Raw genomic sequence first — 19,687 nt, 5'->3', positions numbered from 1 at the left:
ATATTACAACAGTTAAGAGTTGTGGTTAAGAATTGCAAAATATACTCAGAAAATGTGAAGGCTGGTGCTAGCTAAAAAACAAACTTCAATTGTTGAGAGATGGGGAAGTGGAGAATGAAAGGGAAGAGAACCGCCAACTTGGAGATGCAAATAAATGAATCCAAGCACACGCACAAAATAGATATAGGGCCGGGTCCTTGGACCCTTGTGAGGCCCCACAAGGACAAAGATGCCTCATGGCAGCAGTTGAGGATTCTCCTTTCATATGGGAATCCTCTGCTGCAGCCAGATGCTTGTAAGCAGTTCTGACTGCCCCACTCCCCAAACACACAGACTGGTGTAGAGTGCGGGTGGGCATATCAGGGTCTTGAGTGGGCAGCCTTGAGGTTGCTCCAACTTACAATCTGTGCTGGGGGCCAGTTTAGCGTACAGCAGGCCCCAGGATTGGTGGTGAGAGGAACGCATGAGGAAAGGTGCCATAAAGACACTTATGCCTCCCCTCCCAACATGCAACGAGCACAGTACATTACTCATTTTTCTGTCATACTAAAAAGCCAGGTTTGTTTGTTGTGTGTCACCATACAACCTGGACAGTCTACTAGCAGACTTTTGCATGTGGCCTGAAAGTGGGCAGATTATTCAGGATGTTCACTAATGCACATCCCACGCAGCTGTTCAGCATTTGGCTTAACAATCACATGGATTTTGAAGACTTTTTTTCATAATTTGAATAATTTAAGATGACTTTTTCTTCCTTATCTCATTTCCCTTCATTCAGGTTGTGGTGGCTATTTGCATGCAGACATGGGAGTGATCACATCCCCCAACTATCCTCAGGCCTATGCTCCCAATCTCAATTGTTCCTGGCATGTATTGGTTACCAGTGGGTTTGTTGTTGTCGTCCATTTTGAACAACCCTTCGAAGTTCAGAGCGAGGATGCTTCTTGCAGTCATGGGGACTATGTGGAGGTGAGCTGATCAGCTGTAGGTGTTGTCACTTTGTTTCCAGAAACAGGATATACTGGCCCATGCCTAGGGCTCCTATATGTTATGGTATTATTAATAACAGGAAAGTGGGAAAAAAAGTCATTTAAAATTCTCTTGCTATCTTTCAAAGCTTTATTTAGAGATACTGCTTTACTGGTACAGTAAATTAAAGGGAGAAATGCTTTTTTCAAGATTGTTGTTTGGGTTTGTTCTTATATCTGCTAGAGCATTCCTTAAGGTTGATAGCTGTATGCTTGAACAACCTTAACAATTTCCTTCTAGCTTAAAAATGGACTGGATGACTCTGCCCCACCTTTGGGGACCGTTGGAAGGAATGGGCGGTTTTGTGGTAGCAGCTCTTTTTCCACGATGTACACTACAGACAATCAGCTGTTTGTCCACTTCATTTCTGACAGCAGTCGTGTGGGCCAAGGGTTTAAACTGAAGTATGAGGCTAAGAGTCTGGGTGAGTGTCAAAATCCAGCACAAGTTCTGAAAATCAGTAGAAAAAAAACTTAGAATTTGTTCTTTCAGAAGCATGTTTCTTATAATAAGTGGCTTAACCTGAAGAGACAAGGTGGGCGAGGCAATATCTTTTATTGGACCAACTTCTGTTGGTGAGAGAGACCAGCTTTCGAGTCACACACAGCTCTTCTTCAGGTCTGGGGAAGGTGCTCTCAGTGTCACAGCAAAATGCCAAGTGAAACAGATTGTTTGGCATAAGTAGTTACCACATAGTGTAAGAGCATTTAAGGCAGAGTGGCCCGCTAACACCTCTGCAGTGATAGGACAAGAAGAGGGGGTTAGTGAATTCCAATTGCTGTAATAAGCCATAAATCCAGTGTCTCTGTTCAGTCCATGATTTTTAATGTCTAGCCAAGCAATGAATTTAAGCTCCTTATGTTATACAATCTGTTCCACCTTGCATTTTGCTGTGACATTGGGAGCACCTTTCCCAGAACTGGAGAAGATCTCTGTGTGGCTCAAAAGCTAGTCTTCTCACCAACAGAAGTTGGTTCAAAAAAAATATTACTTCACCCACCTCGTCTCTCTAATATCTTGGGACCAACACAGCTACAACTGCACTTAGCGTGGAGAGACTGTCATCTAGTAAAAAACAAATACTGGCAAAAATGCTTTCTGTGTAAATGATTTGAAATGCCCACTGCATGAGTGTTCCACATATTTGTAAGGGACCAGGGTGTAGGTTGTGTGGCCTAGCAATCACAGCTGGGCTGGAGTCCATATGTCAAGGATGGTAGTCAGTGAGCAGGGGTTGGAGGAATCGCTAGAACCGGATTCAATAAGCAAGAGTCAGGGTCAAAGTCAGGCTGGGGTTGGAGACCAGAGATCAGAGGTAGAACTAGGTTAGAGTCAGGAAGCAAGAGTCAGGGTCAGAGTCAGGCTGGGATCAGAGTCCTGAGATCAGGAGACAAGGTGAGGTCTGGAGTCACAACAGGCCCAAAGTCTTTGTTGTTGCCCAGACAACTTCCTGGGGCACTTTCCAGGGTTAAATAGGGTGATGGCCAATCAGAGGGCCATAGTTAGTATTATCACCTACCCAGTATTTGATCGACCTGGCCAGTTATTTTATGTATTTGCCAGTTGCCAGAAAAATAATTTAATCTGCCAGATTTTTTTTTACCTGGGTCTAAAGATTTGCATTGTTATCACAATGCACTGGGATATCTAATGTTAAAAGTTTCTGTGTCCAGCTAAAGATGCTGCAGTGTTACCACTTCCGCAGTTTAAGTATGAAAATGATGATATCAATTTTATCCATATGTGCTATCTGTCTGGACCAGTGGTTCCCAAACTTGTTCCGCCGCTTGTGCAGGGAAAGCCCCTGGCGGGCCGGGCTGGTTTGTTTACCTGCCGCGTCCACAGGTTCGGCTGATCACAGCTCCCACTGGCCATGGTTCGCTGCTCCAGGCCAATGGGAGCTGCTGGAAGTGGCGCCTGGCCCATGCCGCTTCCAGCAGCTCCCATTGGCCTGGAGCAGTGAACCGCGGCCAGTGGGAGCCGCGATCGGCCGAACCTGCGGACGCGGCGGGTAAACAAACCAGCCCGGCCCACCAGGGGCTTTCCCTGCACAAGCGGTGGAACAAGTTTGGGAACCACTGGTCTAGATAAGTGGCTGCTGAAGTGGGGGAGGGGAGAGTTGCAGAGTTGCCTTGTGGTTGGGGTTGCAGCGAGCTTGCCTGGTGAGATGGTGGGTGCTGGGTTTTTTTCCATTTCAAAGGTGGTAACTCTAGCTGCAGAGTACTGTCACTCTGGCTCCTTTGGGTAGTACTGCCTGTGGTGCCTATTCTCCACAGTGCTCCTTGGCTATAGGTCTGCACGCCCTCCTGGTTGCACTGTGGGAACATCAGCTGTCCCAGGCTCAGCAGACCTGGGTTCTAATCCTGACATTTTGTTAATGAAACACTTTTCATTCGTAGTATCTTTAGTTTCCCTGGTGGTTGGGTTGAAGCTATCTCTCGCCTGCATCTGGGAAATGGCGGAAGTTGGACACAGGTTAGCGGGAGACTTCAACAGTTAACACAGGGGAGGAAGGCCGGTTAGAATCTTCCTTCTGCCTCCTACATACTGCAAACAGTGAGTTACAGCAGGAATGAGTGTGACCCAATGCATTGGCAGAAATGATAACATTCCATAAAAGTTTCCTCCTCAGCTGAGAAAATAACATCCCCTGTAGGAACTGGCATTTTTGAAAGAATGAAGAGGTGGCAGGCCACATCCTCAGCTAGTATAAATCAGGGGCCTGGCATCTTCAGCTGTTCCCAAAGTATTTCAGGCAAACACATGTCTCTTAGGACATTTGGAGCCCTCATTTAAATGATGTTGATTAAACACAGCTAAAGTAACCTACTAGCGTGCTCACTCACTCTCAAGTTTGTAACTCCTCTTTTTCTTTCTACTCCTTCCATTGGAAATGCTACACATAGTAGGAGCTATGCATGTACATATATATTTCTAACACTTCACTTTAGAGACCTGGATTGAAGCACTGTATTCATTAGCATTACTAAAATGTATTTTAATCATAAAGTCGTTAGCTGCGAAATAAAAGTATCTTAGTATGGCAAAGAACCTGAACAAATTCTTGAGTTTGCTTTGAATGTCATTTCTCACTGGATTTCATATTGTCTTGAGTTTTACATTTCAATTGTTTTGGAAAGTGAAAGTGAGGATGCTTCACAAAAAGCATTGAATGATCCAGTCCTTAACTTCAGTTTTCCAGATGTTAGGAATTCTTCAGAAATAAAGCATATAAGGTTTTCTCTTCATGCTTATCTGAGTCTAGGATCACTGAGGGAGTAGAGTGTCAGTCAGTGGTGTCATCAGGGGACTGTTGTATTATTTTTCATGGAATAAATGGACTTGGTTAACAAGCAGGCCAGAAAATCTAAGTTTAACTGTGCTAGAATATTTTTCAACAGCAAAAATGACAGTATGTTTGTTTGCGTGGTGAATATAATCCATTGAAAAGAACCTGTGACTAAGTATATGGATGACTTACTTGTTTTGTATGCAGTGTTGCTGTAGCCATGTTGGTCCCAGGATATTAGAGAGACAAGGTGGGTGCGGTGATACCTTTTATCGAACCAACTTCTGTTGGTGAAAGAAACACAAATTTTTGAGCTACCCAGAGCTCTTCTTCTTCAGCGCAGACCTGAAGAAGAGCTCTGTGTAGCTCGAAAGCTTGTCTCTCTCACCAGCAGAAGTTGGTCCTTGTTTGTTTTGAACATCTCACACAATTTCTTTAACCTATTGTTCTTAAACTTCTCTTTACCAGCCTGTGGAGGGAATATCTATATCAGTGATTCCAGTCCCAGTGGATATGCATCTTCCCCCAACTATCCTGACAACTATCCACAGCATGCTGACTGTGTCTGGACCATAACAGCTCTTAATGGAGGGGCAGTGGAGCTGCAGTTTGAAGACCAGTTTTACATTGAACCTTCACCCAAGTATATAGCTACATTTATTTTGCATACATTTTCTGAGGCACTCCATTTTCATTTATCCTTTCTCTATTACCATATCAGTATGTTCCCTAATTCCCCAATAGAATTTACTCCAAAATTTACAATTAGGATGTTTTGAAGACTTTTGAGAGAGGTGCCTGGACCCTCTACATTGCCAGTGTACATCCCTGGCCTCTTTAAGATTTGACAGAAATCAAAAATAAGATATACAGCAAAAAAGTAACAGGGATGGAGAAAGCTCAAATGGCAGGAGGATCTCTTCTGTAAATTCTATTCCCCGTGCTTTCTTCCTACTCAGATTGGTGGCCAATGGGCACAGACTGGTTGGCCATGGTCATAAAATGCCCACATTCCCTGCTTCCACAGCACACTTGGGGGTTTGCACCACTATATCCACTCACTTGGTCTGTGCTCTCTGTGTGCCATGCAGGTAGAAGACATTAGGGCCAGATCCTCATTTGCTAATCAGTTGAAGTCCACGGACTTCGGTGGAGTTACACCAGTTGACACCGTAACAGTTCCAGGCAACTTAACCTGTATTTTCCCTCCAACAAGGTTCATTCTCAGGCTTCCGACTCCCCAGCCATCACCTCTCTTGGGCGGAGACATGTATCTCCCTCCCTCCTCAGTGGGGTATTTCCAGGCTGCAAAATTCCATGCCTACACCATGAATTCCCCAACCAGGCAGACTGTCTTAGCAGGCTTGCTTTGCCTTCCTTCCTCAGAGGCTATAAATAGCATAATTGTCCACAGTTATCACACAGCTCTTTCTAAGCAAGCAGATTTATTCTTAAGGTAAAAGCATCACAGAAAAAACATTAAAAACAATAAAAGAACTTACACTGATGCTAATTAGCTCACCAGAGATCAACCCTGACTCCAACAAGGGGTCTGGTAGGCAAACAGTCCTTCAAACCCCACCAAGGGGTTTCCCTGTGGTTACAGATTCATAGGCACTTGGGCTCAGAACCAGCACACCATGAATATGTGAACTTTTCCTTTATACAGTTTGGGTTTTGATTCTTAGAGACTGTGAATAGGCAATCAGTCAGACAGTGGGTTTCTCCTCAAGGAATAGCTTCAAAAGGTTGGGTCCAGAGGTGGGGAATTTGCATTCCCTTCCCTTAGATATTTCCTAGGAAACCCACTTAACTTTAAAAGCTCATCTTCTTTCAAATAGTACTTTGAAGCTCATTGCACTTCCCAGCCTGGGTTTGTATCAGTCAGGTCTCCTCCCTAGAGATGTGACATACAAGCCCACAAAAAATGCATTTTAAATACAATGAATTCCTAAAATACTTAAACTTAATTCAATCAGGCTTAACTTAATTCAGTAGGATTTGTCCAGGATATTGCAGGAATCTGCCCTATCTGTCACATAACACCAGCCCATAATAGTGCCAGGTTCAGAAAAGTTGGTGCAGGTAGGTGGACTCCACAAATGCCTCTGCCCCCCTATTCCCCCCTTCCGGGATAGCTGTGTAAGGCTGCTAGGTGATTATATAGCCCCCCATAAGTGAAGCTGTCTTGTATTTTGAAGAAGTTGTTGGCTACCCACATAATGGGGTGCACATTTATTTGGATTGATGAACCCCTATAGATAGCTTTGATCAGTCCCACTGCCATTATTTATTTCAGTAGTCACTGAAGATGTTTAATAGGGAATGTGTTTTTAAATAATCATTTAAAGGTTAAATATTTCAAAATTCTGCACATTAAACAGTGACATTATTTAAAGCCTTTTTATTACTGTTAATAGCCATGTCACAGGATTCACATCAGCGACTATCAGAGCTTGGTGTGGTATTGTGACCTAGTTAGTATTTCTGGGAATATAATTGATTCAAGCCCTATCATTGTCTGTGGAATTGTCTGGCTCTATCACTGTGGCTGTTTCCTAGTCACACTGCATCTGGACATATCTAAAATGTCATTGTTCGATGGTTTCAGGTACTTGCTAAAATGTCGCAAATGGATTGTTGCTGCAAATTAAATAGAAAAGTTCCTCCTGTTTTAGTTGTGCCTTCAGTTACCTTGAATTACGTGATGGAGCTGACTCCAGTGCACCAGGGCTTGCCAAGCTGTGTGGAAGTTCTCTGCCAGGCATTCAAAGGTCTTCAGGAGCTGTCATGTATATGAGATTTAGATCTGACAACCGTGCCACACATATTGGATTCAATGCCAAGTACTCAAGAGGTAATGCTAGCAGTTATTCAGTTTATTGCATTTTCCCTGATCTGAGGCTATAAAAGGAGCAGAAAAGATTTAGGACCCAGGTCCTGTAGTTTTAAATTCAATAAGGATTGGGTCCTAAATTATTCAAAATAGATTGATTGACAGAAGCTTTTGTCTCTTTCCATTATTCTATACCATAGATTCATGTAATCCGAATCGTCACATCAATTAAATGCTAATCTATTATTTCCCTAGCGATAGGTAGGAATCATAGCAAATATGAAAGTCCTTGTAGAATTGCTGCAGTGGAAATGGGGATTGGGCAGTTTGATAAGCCTAATAGTCAAACTATCTAAGGGACAACACCAAAAGGGCAAGGAGTAAGGGCTGTAGCACCCGTGATATAAACAGTGATGTCTGATAAATTACATACCAGGTGCACCTTGGTCAGAAAACGGCTGCAAATGAGGTTAGATGTGTAAAGTCAGGTAATCTGATTTGGTATTCAGTGTGGTAACGCAACCGATCCCGGAGAAGCCGGCGGGAGCCCCGGGGAGAGTTCTCTTTTCAGTGTTCAAATAGAGTGTAATTTGTGTGACAAGGGGGTTGAAGCGGTATGTGTTGCAAGAAGAGCAGCTAACAGCAGGTAATCGTGAGGTAAAGTAGGGGTGCACTGATGCCAGTGTCATAACTGATTACATTAACTGTGCCGGGAGGCAAACAAAGAAGTAGCAAAAGCAACAGAGCGCTGCTAATCTCAGAATGGGGTTGAGTGGTGTGATGGGGATGGGATGGGGAGTCAATATTTGCCAGCCAGAAAATGAAAAAATACATTAAGAAACCATTTTTTATTTTCTAGCTGCTAAGGCAGGGTTAGTAACAAGCAACAGAGAGTTAATAGTAAAATAAAGCCCTTGGGTCAGATTCAACAGCAATGTAAAATGATGTCAGTTTTCAATGATGCCACTAACCTTCAGAGAAAAGTGTTTGCTTAGTATATTGGTCTCATCTGGGAGCATTCAAAACTAGGACTGGGGGCTGTTTCTTCTCCATATTTCTTGGTAGCAAAGAACTGGAATTTATTGTTGTAAGCAAGATTTTATTGATTACATTTTGATCTCAAATATAAAAAACAAATTTTACATATATACATATATATATATATATATATATATATATATATATATATATATATATATATATATATATATATAGGGGAGTGGAGATTGGGCCCAATGAATGAAAATATTGACAGCACATACTAAGAGAGAATTTGTAGCTGGTCAAAAAGAATCCCCATGGAATCCCAGTGGAATATATTGGTTTTTCCAGTGCATCCTGTATGTCTGCTAATTAGATAACAGACTTTTTGAGGCAGTTACTACATTTCTCTTTATGTCCTCTGCAGTGGTGATAATACTGATGGAACAAGTCATTTGTTAAGAGCCATCAGTATTATCACCACTGCAGAGGACATAAAGAGAAATATAGCAACTGCCTCAAAAAGTCAGTTATCTAATTGGCAGACTACAGCAAGCCGCAGACTCACTGGTGTGGCACCTCCTGCTGGTTGTCTGGAAATTAACTCTTTTCCAGCCTCACGGCACCCTCTGCTGGCCAGTGCCTTGCCTGCCTCAGGCCCCCATGTCCTTCCCAGACCCCGGTGCCCTTTGCCTTGGGGTGCTGCCCCACTGCAGTGCCCCCATGCTCTGGGTCTCCCCTCCCAGGGGAACACCCAACCCTCTAAGCCCACCTTGCCTCAGTGGCTACTGCCAGTCATCATCCAGCCCCTTTTCCCTGGGGCAGACTGCAGTCTATAATGGCCACTCATCACTGGCAAGGGGGTAGGACCTGCTGCCTTTGCCTATCCCCGGGCTGCCCCTCTGCAGCCCCAGTACCTTTTGTAGGGCTTCAACAAGACCTGCAGCCTTGGGGTTTACCAGGTTGGAGCTCCCCAGCTCCCTTTGCCCTTCCCCAGCACTGCTCCTCTTCAGGTACCTTGCTCCCAGGCAGCTAGCCCTTCCCACTCCAGGGCTAGAGTGAGACTCCTCTCGCTCCTGGCCCTCCAGCCCTCTTATCAGGGCCAGCTGGGCCCTGACTGAGCTGGCCACACCTGTGGTCAGCTACTCCCTCAGTTGCTCTTACTCCTTTTCCCAGCTGCAGTCCTCTCCAGAGCTACTTTTAACCCCTGTTCTGCTGGAGTGGGGCAGCCGCCCCACTACACAGACATAGAGGATGCACTGGAAAAACCAATATATTCCACTGGTAATAATTTATTATATGTTCTTAACATTATTATTATGATCTCACATTTTGTGGTTATAACAGAAGAAGTGAAATTTCAAGAGACACGAGTGAAAAGAGGGTAGTGGCTTTGTGAAATGGAAAGTCAGGCCATGCATAGCAGCAGCACAGAGAAAAGCATGGAAATGAGAATCAAAAACAGTAGGAAACAAACATGAAGCATGTAATTCTGCTTTTATGCTGCAACACAGAAAACAAAAGCAACAAATAGACTATGAATATTACTACCTAGTTAAATCTAGAGAGGAATCTGACCCATGGCTCCAAGTCCAAACCATCACCCAAACCTTAAAAATCTAGATCCAAATTTAGCAAATGACATTTATCTTTATAATGATCCAGCACAAAATCTAGACTTTGAGATGTTTGAAATCTGGATCCAAAAGACCTGATTCTCATTTACACTGCCAGAGTGGAATGAGATATCAATGTAAATGAGAACCAAGTCCCAAATCTGTAACTTGAGGTTATGTTTGGCTGAGATTAGATCAGTGAGAGGTAAGACAAAGAGAAAACGAACAATATCCACAGTAGGTGTATTTGTGGAAGGAAAACAAACCAGGGCTGGTGGAGCTATGAGGAGAGATTAGGAGACTTGATTCTGGAGGACAATCCCCACTATGGTTGTTCCGAACTACGTGGCAATGTGCCATTAAAGTCTTGTGGGAGAGCAGCTCAATTCCATAAGGTGCTGTTCTGGGGTAAGAGGATCGCAGAAATGTTGTTCTCTTTGCAGCTACATGTGGTGGAACGGTGACAGGACAAAATGGTGTCATTGAAAGTGTAGGATTTCCTGAGCTGCACTATCAAGACAATTTGTTGTGCGAATGGTTTCTCCGGGGACCTACCGGCCATTATCTCACCATTAGCCTAGAAGGACTAGATGTTCAGGACTCCCCTGGGTGTGCAAATGACTTTGTGGAGATCCGCGAGTACAATGCTTCAGGTCAGTAGACTGTTTCAGTGATTCTCCTCCCTGCCCTCATCCCAGCAGCAAGCCTCAAAGGAGACTACTAAAAACACTTGCTGTTGAAAGAACTACATGCAGTACAGGTGCCTTCCTTATTGCCGGCAGAGTTACGTTAGTTACTGAAGTAAAGCAAAGGGAACAAAAACCCTTCCAATTGTTTACCAAGATTGCTGTATTTTTCTAAACCTACCTAATAGTCTAAACTAGGTGGTGCTACTTGAATAGAAATTTGAATAAAAATCATCCTGATAATAATACTCATCTGTCTGTCTTTGACTTGCCTAGGGAATTTATTGGGCAGATACTGTGGTACTACTATCCCTGATGCAGTGGATACTTCTGACGGTTTTGCTTATGTCAAGTTCATCACTGATGGATCTATCAACGCCCCAGGATTCAGACTGCGCTTTGATGCTAGTATTGAAGGTTAGATTTGTAAAGTGGCAGTTTACCATAAGCAAGGGAGCATACACAGCTAACCACATTTTCCATCTCCATCAGAGTGGAATTGTTTTGTTTTTGTTTTCAAATCATTTGTTCTTACAGCAGTGTATATTTGTCCTTTAAATCTGACTTCTGTATGGTTGTAGCTCTCTGATCCTTGGCTGCCTTGCCCAGGTGAAAGTTAGAGCAACAGACAACCTGTGCTATCTTCCACCAGCACAGGCGGGAAAGCAAATTTCCCACCCAAGTCCTTTGTAAGGCTCTTTCCTCAGGGCTCAATTTATTGTTTATAAAAAAGGGCGTAAACACCACAAAATAAAACAACTCAATTGAAAAATGCTGCTCACAATCCCCAGAGGCTTTTCTCTGCCTCAAGCAGCCAGGGGACAGGAGAACACACCCTTCCCTTGTGTGACCTGTCTGGACCCAGCTTCCTGTTCTGCATGCACCCTGCCTGGCCACGTGATCCCTTTCCAGACTGCAGCTTTAGCCGGTCACAGTGAGCTATTCAGATCTCTTGACGCTGTAGCTAACCCAAGGTGGTTCAGGAAGGCAGTCATCTGGCATGAGCATTTAAGGGAAGCAAATGTTAATTCTTGATTCAGATTTGTTACTATGGTCAATTATCATTCATATTTTAACAAATATTTAATGGCTCATTTGAGCGGATCTACCAGAAATATTAAACTTCTCTAACCATTGTGGCCAACACATGGAAGGATATAGCATAGCAAATCAAAATTTCTCACAGTCAAGAGCTTTTTTTCTTATATCAGTTCCATGGTTTTGCTTTAATCCTTTACCTCCAGAAAGTATTTTCTACCCACTGATTTTCTATGAGAGCTTTCCTAACATTTGTTCTGTTCCAGAGTGTGGTGGAGATCTTAATGCACCTGTTGGGACATTTACTTCCCCCAACTATCCCACCATGTACCCACACAATCGAGTGTGTGAATGGAGGATCACAGTCCCAGAAGGACGACGGATCACACTAACTGTTAATGATATGAAAACCGAAGCCTACCAGTGGTGCAGCTTAGATTATGTGGCTGTAAGTGTGAATGAATACAGGGAAAGCACATTTACATACTTTAATTTACTCTCATGGTATTACCAGAGCGGTACTGTTGAAATTGCGTGTATATTTGTACATCTGTTTCTAAAAGAAGTTATAACCCACCCCAAAAGAATGGGAGTGGCAACAGAGGAAGAAAGAAATTAACTCTTTAAGGTACAGATTCAGGAAGGTACTTAAGGTCATGTGCAACTTTAAGCCTGTGACACTGAAGCCAATGGAACTACTCATGTATGCAGTTACTTATGTACTTAAGTGTTTGCAGGATCAGAGCCTTATTTACTAAATTAAACAGAATGTGATGAGACTGAATAAATTCAGAAAGCACATTAAAGTATTTAAGTCTGAAATAGAATCCAGTTATCATTTATTATTTTTACAGCGCCCATAAATACACTTGTACATTACAATACAGAGAGACATGGTCCCTAAAGAAAAGTTTCCTACAGCTGGCGACGCATCTACTGTCCTGTGTGCTGAGGAAGGACAGAGCCAAGACGCTGTCCACATGCTCCCTGCCCACCTGTGTGATGAGGCGAGTAGCAGCTGGCCTTCATCCATCATGTGGCTATCCTCCATGCCCTTACTTCCCTGCTTTAGACAAGTCACACACGCTGTCCCTTTATCAGCTAATGAAGTAATGAACTCTGAAAGGAACAGCCTTTCTGCATCCCTGTGCGTCAATAACTCTTCATCTCATTCCAAATCTCAACTGAAAACATCTTTTCTCCCTCTCCTGTACCTCTGAAATTACAGCAGAAGGAAAGGGAGATTAACTCTGCAGTTGTATTATTTCACTCCCAGTGTCTTGGGATGCACTCTACATGAAAGAAGTCATACCAAAAAAACAGCTGTATCATCAAAAATTAAATGTTAGAGCTGATCAAAAGTTTTCCATAAAATTTCTTCAAGTAGCTTCTTGACAAAATTTATATTTTTCTCAAAAAAGTCCCTTTCCTTGAAAATTTCCAAAGTTTTGTTAAAAAAAAAAATCTTGGTGGTTTTTTTGTTTTGTTTTGTTTTTTGGCAAGGCATCAAAAATGTTCATAGAAATGTTTAGGAGAAAACAAAAAATTCTCTCACCCTCATATTCACATTTTAATTCAGGACCTGACCCCACTAAAGTCAGTGCGATTTTGTTTCATAGACTTCCCTAGGTTTTGGAACAGCCTTTTATGGAAGGATTTCAGTGAGTCTTGTGCTAAACATGTGAAGCACATTTAAACTCTGAAGATGATGTTTGATTTGAGCTTCTAAGAACGCATTTTTAACCAACAGGTTTACAATGGCCTCAGACAGAATTCTCCTAGACTAGCCAAACTGTGTGGTGATGTAAATCCAGGCACTCAAGTGAAATCCTCAGGAAACACAATGAAAGTAATTTTGGTCACTGATATCTCTGTTTCAGCGAGAGGCTTCAGTGTTTCCTATTCTTCTAGTGAAGATGCAGGTAATGCAGATTTTTAAATTAACCTCATATGAAGTCCTCTGGCAAGCCATTTTGTAGCTAGTGCATGGCAAAAAAAGTATTGCACAAATATGACATCTGTAACAAATACATGTTCTTTTTCTGTGTCCGATATCTTGAAAATGGCTGGGCTGAAAAACCTCAAATTTGGTCAAATTTGGCAATCACCCATTTTACATAAGTAGAAGGAACCTTGTATTTTGATTTTTGGGGTTCTGGGTATGTGCACACACATGTAAATCAAGCTTAAAATGGAAAGGAAGGCTTTCACTGCGGATCACGCAGTGTTTTGCAGTGAGAACTGCATATACATCTCTTGCTTCTGAGGATGGGCTAGGCTGTGATTTTTGCACTTAACCTGGGATAAGGGGAGTGCAGCTGCTCCTCCCCAGGAGGCTTTGTATCACAGAGTCAGAATGCCTCCTGTGCTCCCCTGTTGCTCAGGAGGCATGGTAATTTAGTGCACCTCTTGCAAGCCAGCTTCATTGGCTAATGTATGGAGGTGGGGATGGAGTTAATGTTCCACCCGCTGTTTCACACAAGAGATGGGGCCGTTGGCAGAGCATTGTCTGTTAGGGCTCAGGCTTTTGGAATATGCTTCCCCCCTACATCCATAACAGGATGAATGAACTGATCTTCAGAGCATCTTCTCTTCCTTGCCCATAAGGAGTTGGGTGATAGGTAAGACTGGGTAGTGGTGGAATGGAGCTGTCGTAGGGATGTTGTCAGGAGGTTAATTAATTTTATTTTGTTGCTGGGATATTTGATTTGCTCTTGGGGTAACTTCTGGGTCTGTTTCTTTACATGTGTGTTTTTAAATGGTTGTCAAGAGCACCCAGGAGGTTGGGCAGGCACTCTCTTGTTGCAGAGTAGTAGCATCTACATAAAGGAGGAAATGAAGCTGGACCTAATTCTGTTCTCAGTAACACCACTGTTGATATCAATGTGCAGGAGTAAATGAAAGCAAGATCTGTGTTGGTGCACCAAAATTATTATTATTTTCAAGTAAGCAGTGTCTTGGTTCTGCAGTTTGTGGTGGGACCCGCATGGAAGCTGAAGGAGGGAATTTCACTTCTCCGGGTTATGACAGTATCAGAAATTACACAAACAACTTGAACTGTGAATGGACCATCAAGAATCCATACCACTACATTTCATCCACTTACATATCCTTTGAGGATTTCCACTTGGAACAACACCAAGACTGTCAGTTTGACTACCTAGAATTACGAGTAGGTAAGTAAGGTCAATTGGAACAGAAGAGTGAATTAAGCATATTAATACATCAGTTGATTTAGTGGCAACTGTGTCATGTTAAGTGCTCTGTATGGCAATTCTCCAAAATTTAAAAGGTGTTTGATATGGCACTCTATGATAAAATATAGGCACTCTATGATAAAATATAGTCTGAACAATGTAAAGGCAGAAATGTTTACTGGATTAATGCTCTACATCTATGTATATTTGAACATATTTTAGAACCAGAACATATGCCTTCCTTTGGAAACATGGGACCTGATTCACCACTGCCCTACTTCAGTTATGCTCATGTAACTCTACCAAAATCAGTGGAGTTAAACCGGTGTAAAACTGGAGGAATACAGCTTGATATGCATTTCTTTAATATATTAACACATTGTGTATTGGGAAGTTCCTTTCTTCATGCATTCTCTGGTATCTTGCATTGTAAGGCACTGGGAAAACACCGTGCTTCTTCCTTTTAATATGAAAAATAGCTCAACTAATGCTGACTGTAGTATGAAAGCACCAGATGTCTTCTGCCTTCACAGGCCATATCAGTGACCCCCAGAGAGAAGGACTGTGATTTACAAGAAACTTGATTTTGAGAGGGGGTATCTCTGAGGGTAGATATCTGTTACATCTTAATTGTTTTAAATAACAGCACCTGGATGTGTAGGTGTAAACTTGTCTTCTCTTCTTAATCCTAAAAAAGAACTTCCGGTCCGAGACATAGACTATAAAGTAGAAAGTAAAGAAAGAGAAATATTAAAGTAAATCTCTATTCTCCCACCTCTTCTCATAAGAACATAAGAATGGCCATACTGGGTCAGACCAAAGGTCCATCCAGCCCAGTATCCTGTCTACTGACAGTGGCCAATGCCAGGTGCCCCAGAATGAGTGAACCTAACAGGTAATGATCTAGTGATCTCTCTCCTGCCATCTGTCTCCACCCTCTGACAAACAGAGACTAGGGACACCATTCTCACTCTTCATGCCCTCAGGCTGTGATACCAAAGTGCTTAAGTAGAGAGAGTCTATTGCTCCTGGAAAGAAAAAGAAGCAAACATAGCCTTGTGTTATTCAATATTGCTCACTTTGGCCAGACTAATGGATTTCAGTTTACACAAGACAGGCCTCATGACAAAGACAGGCTGTTGTAATTTAGCTGCATATGCTGACAGTTAGCATTTAGTGACCAGTGAGAGTCTAATGGTGCAGAAAGTCACTACATTCTAGTGGATTTTCCTTGAACAGAGTCACAAGAACAGGCATGAATTTGGGAAAGGATCCTGTTTGGTAGCAGAGAGGTGGGAGACATTGACTCAAGAGGAGAAAGTGGGATTATTTTTCTGGAATTGTCCATAGTACATATGTTTTTATGTTTGTTTGTTTTTAAAGGTAGAAAATTAAGCATATGTTACTTAATACTCGCAGGAAAATGTGTTTACTACAAATAAGTAAAACAAATATTTCATTTCAAGCTTCCTGGGTGAAGTTTAATATTGTTTTTAATGATCAGCTACATGAGAATATTTCACTAGTCTCATTTCACATCCAATTTTTTGAATAGGCATTCTTTGCTTTTCTGTGGCTGATCCAGGACTTTATTATTCGATCTACACCTTTTTTCAGTTTGAGTCAAGTTCAAATAGATGGCTGGTGTCAAGAAAGCTATGTAGATTAATATATATATTTGAATGTATAATACTGGAAAAGACAGGTTGCACAGGTTTTCTGAGTAACTTACATTAAATGTCAGTTTATTATACATCACTTTTCATCCACAGATCTCAAGGCACTTTACAAAGTTGGCTAAGTGTTATTATCCCTGTATTACATAGAGAGATTGAGTGACTTGATCCAAGTCATACCAAGTACCAATGGTAGGGCCTGGAATAGAACCCAGATGTTTCAACTCCTATTCCTGTGCCATCAGTGCTGGACCAGGCTGCCTCTCCTTTTGTAGTCCATGAGTTGCTTATGAATAAAGCCATAAATCCATAGGCCAATATTGTTAGAGAAGCAGATTTAGGAAGATAGTACTTGGACATTCTGACAAACACTCACTCTTCTCCCTCTCTCTCGTTAAGAGCATTTATCTGTATAACACTACAAATAAAATACAACTCAAAGCAGCAAAGATGGAATAAAAGTTTGTAGAAACATATGCAGATGATTAAATGTTACAACAAATATGTTTACCAATGTCATTCTTTGTTCTATGGAGAAGTCTTCAGCTAACAGAGCAAATGTTGCATAATTTTACACAGTGTTTTGAAGAGGAGTGCTGCAGATAAATTTGGTGGTACCTTGAGTTGATCTAGGAGTGACTATTTATAAATGGGGGACACTCATACATTTCTGAAACTAGACAGATCTTATCATCTAAACTGAAAATTCCCATTGAATTTAACAGGCATTCCATGAATAGAAGAATCAAGGGACATAACTGTAAATAGGTTAGCTAGTCCATCCTTTGCCATCCGTCTAGCCGTATGACTTTGCAGTGCTATGGACAAGTCTGTGAGTGAGCACTCTCAGGTTCCATTGGTCAGACTAGACATAAGCATCAAAAGGGTAGAGGAAAAAACTAAAATGACTAACAGAGCAAGCCATAGAATCTGCTCTTTCAGTTCAATTCACTTCAAAAGGATAAATACTACAGCATCTATAATTGTTCCCTGGCTTGAGTAGTCCAAATGCCACTCTAAAGTGCTGCAAAAAGTTATACATATAGAATAATTAATCTTCTTTTAATGTGTACTATATCCTTTTGTGTGTGTTAAAATACAAAAAAAAAAAAAAAACCCTTTATGCTGTTTCTCCCCCCTTCTCTCCTATTTGTTTCACACAAATTAATTTAATGTACTACAGATATTTTAGGATTGATTGAGTTAGCTGTAAAATTGGCAAATTGGCATGTGTTTTTACTCAGGGGATGCTGATGGAGAGCTGATATCCAGACTCTGCGGCCAGGCACCACCTTCAGTGCCACTAGTCATAGCAGCTCCTCAGATCTGGGTGCACTTTAGAAGTGATGAGCATGTGGAAGATAGAGGATTCTATGCCAGTTACAGATTTGAAGGTAAGTTCTATGACAAACTATTTTCCCTGACTGTGGCAAGTCCAGTAAATGCTGCTAGTCATGCTGATCACATTGGAATGAGGCCTGCCCTCAAACAGGCCCACAGCAGAGTGCTCGTTGAGTTTCTATTCAAGCTGAACACACATTATCGGCTGAGCTTTCACACACACTGTCCTCTGCCTTATCTCTGTTCCTTGAACTGCATTTGAGTGTTTTGAAGTGCTAGTGAGGGGCAGGACAATGCTCAGAACACATGGAGACTCTTGCAAATAGAGATTTAACTGATAACGCCACAAAGTTGGAGATTCATCAAACAACATGACATGGTGGGGGTTCCTCCCCACTCTGAACTCTGGGGTATAGATGTGGGGACCCGCATGAAAGACCCCCAAGCTTATTTCTACCAGCTTAGGTTAAAAACTTACCCAAGGCACAAATCCTTTCCTTGTCCTTGAACGGTATTGCTGCCACCACCAAGTGAGTTAGACAAAGATTCAGGAAAAGGACCACTTGGAGTTCCTATTTCCCCAAAATATCCCCCCAAGCCCCTTCACCCCCTTTCCTGGGGAGGTTTGAGAATAATATACCAACCAATAGGTTAACCAAGTGAGCATAGACCAGACCCTTGGGGTTTTAGGTCACTAAAAACCAATCAGGTTCTTAAAAGAAGAACTTTATTATAAAGAAAAAAGTAAAAGAAGCACCTCTGTAAAATCAGGATGGAAGGTAATTTTACAGGGTAATAAGATTTAAAACACAGAGGATTCCCCTCTAGGCTCAACTTCAAAGTTACAAAAAAACAGGAATAAACCTCCCTCTTAGCATAGGGAAAATTCACAAGCTAAAACAAAAGGTAATCTAGTGCATTTCCTTGCTATTACTTACAATTTTTGTAATCTTAGATGCTTATTTCAGGTAGGGTTTTAGGAGATGGGTTTTTTCCCTGCCCTGGTCCCTCTCTGTGTGAGAGAGAACAACAAAGAGAGCACAAACAAAAACCTCCCCCAGATTTGAAAGGATCTTCTTCCCTTATTGGTTCTTTTGGTCAGGTGCCAACCAGGTTATTTGAGCTTCTTAACCCCTTAGACGTAAAGGAGGGATTTTATACTACCCTTGACTCTGGATATTTATCTGGACCCACACTACATTAACTGGTTTTAAGTATCAATTTCCAAAGCTTTTATAGGGCTTTATTAAGTATTGAAATAAATGTGAAGTTTCAAGTTCACTGAAGCTTCTTATGTACTACACTCCCAAAATGTTTCTAAAGCTTGAATTTTCTAAACCAGGTTGATTATCATCACCCATCTGAATTCAATTTAAATAGTTTTTCAGCTTGAAATATTACCAATATTGCAGTTGTTTGTTCAGAGCATGCCGTTTCTCAAATATCCTAAAACTGTATTTTTTATTGCAGCTTGTGGTGGTATACAGACTGCTGAAAGTGGGGTTATCTCAAGTCCTAACTACCCACATCCTTACAACAATTTAAATCATTGTTCTTGGTTGTTGGAAGCCCCGCAAGGTCAAACTATTACTGTGAGTAACACCAAACGCATGCTATAGAAAAGAGTGAATGCACTTAATGTACTTCATGAGTCTGTAGGAAAAGAGATTTTTAAATGGTTTAAAAGTCTGAAAAATGGGAAATATTAAAGAATGAAAATGTCACCATCAACAATATCTAAGGAATATATGCAATAGAGAGAAAACAACCTGCTTCTGTAGATCATAGTCTATTTTTTAAAAAGTTGAGGAAGTTAATCTAATGGTTCTTGTCCTCAGATAGACATCATACATCACTCACTCTTTCTCCCATAATATAAATTATCTGCTGTGTACACATAAGCAACTAGAGTAGGTGCTTTAACCAGATGTATAGTGATAAGCCTCTGCCTTCAGAAGGACAAGTCTGAGGCTGAAAGTCTGTGCTCCACCTCCAGGA

General features: G+C 41.7%; 1 protein-coding gene across 3 annotated transcripts in view; it reads left to right on the top strand.

The window, feature by feature from the left end:
• Window positions 1-19,687, top strand: part of CUBN (cubilin) — a 222,911-nt gene that overhangs the window by 148,648 nt on the left and 54,576 nt on the right. For all 3 annotated transcript variants that reach the window (XM_075125891.1, XM_075125892.1, XM_048838028.2), the window contains 11 exons: window positions 779-969; window positions 1,270-1,453; window positions 4,787-4,961; window positions 6,997-7,175; window positions 10,195-10,404; window positions 10,714-10,854; window positions 11,742-11,923; window positions 13,226-13,397; window positions 14,445-14,651; window positions 17,593-17,742; window positions 19,160-19,281. In XM_075125891.1, coding sequence (XP_074981992.1) covers window positions 779-969; window positions 1,270-1,453; window positions 4,787-4,961; window positions 6,997-7,175; window positions 10,195-10,404; window positions 10,714-10,854; window positions 11,742-11,923; window positions 13,226-13,397; window positions 14,445-14,651; window positions 17,593-17,742; window positions 19,160-19,281 — 1,913 coding nt within the window. The remainder of the gene's footprint in view (window positions 1-778; window positions 970-1,269; window positions 1,454-4,786; window positions 4,962-6,996; window positions 7,176-10,194; window positions 10,405-10,713; window positions 10,855-11,741; window positions 11,924-13,225; window positions 13,398-14,444; window positions 14,652-17,592; window positions 17,743-19,159; window positions 19,282-19,687) is intronic.

Source organism: Caretta caretta, chromosome 2 (assembly GCF_965140235.1).
Source record: "Caretta caretta isolate rCarCar2 chromosome 2, rCarCar1.hap1, whole genome shotgun sequence".
Lineage (NCBI taxonomy): Eukaryota > Metazoa > Chordata > Testudines > Cheloniidae > Caretta > Caretta caretta.
This window is presented reverse-complemented; position numbering and strand designations above follow the sequence as displayed.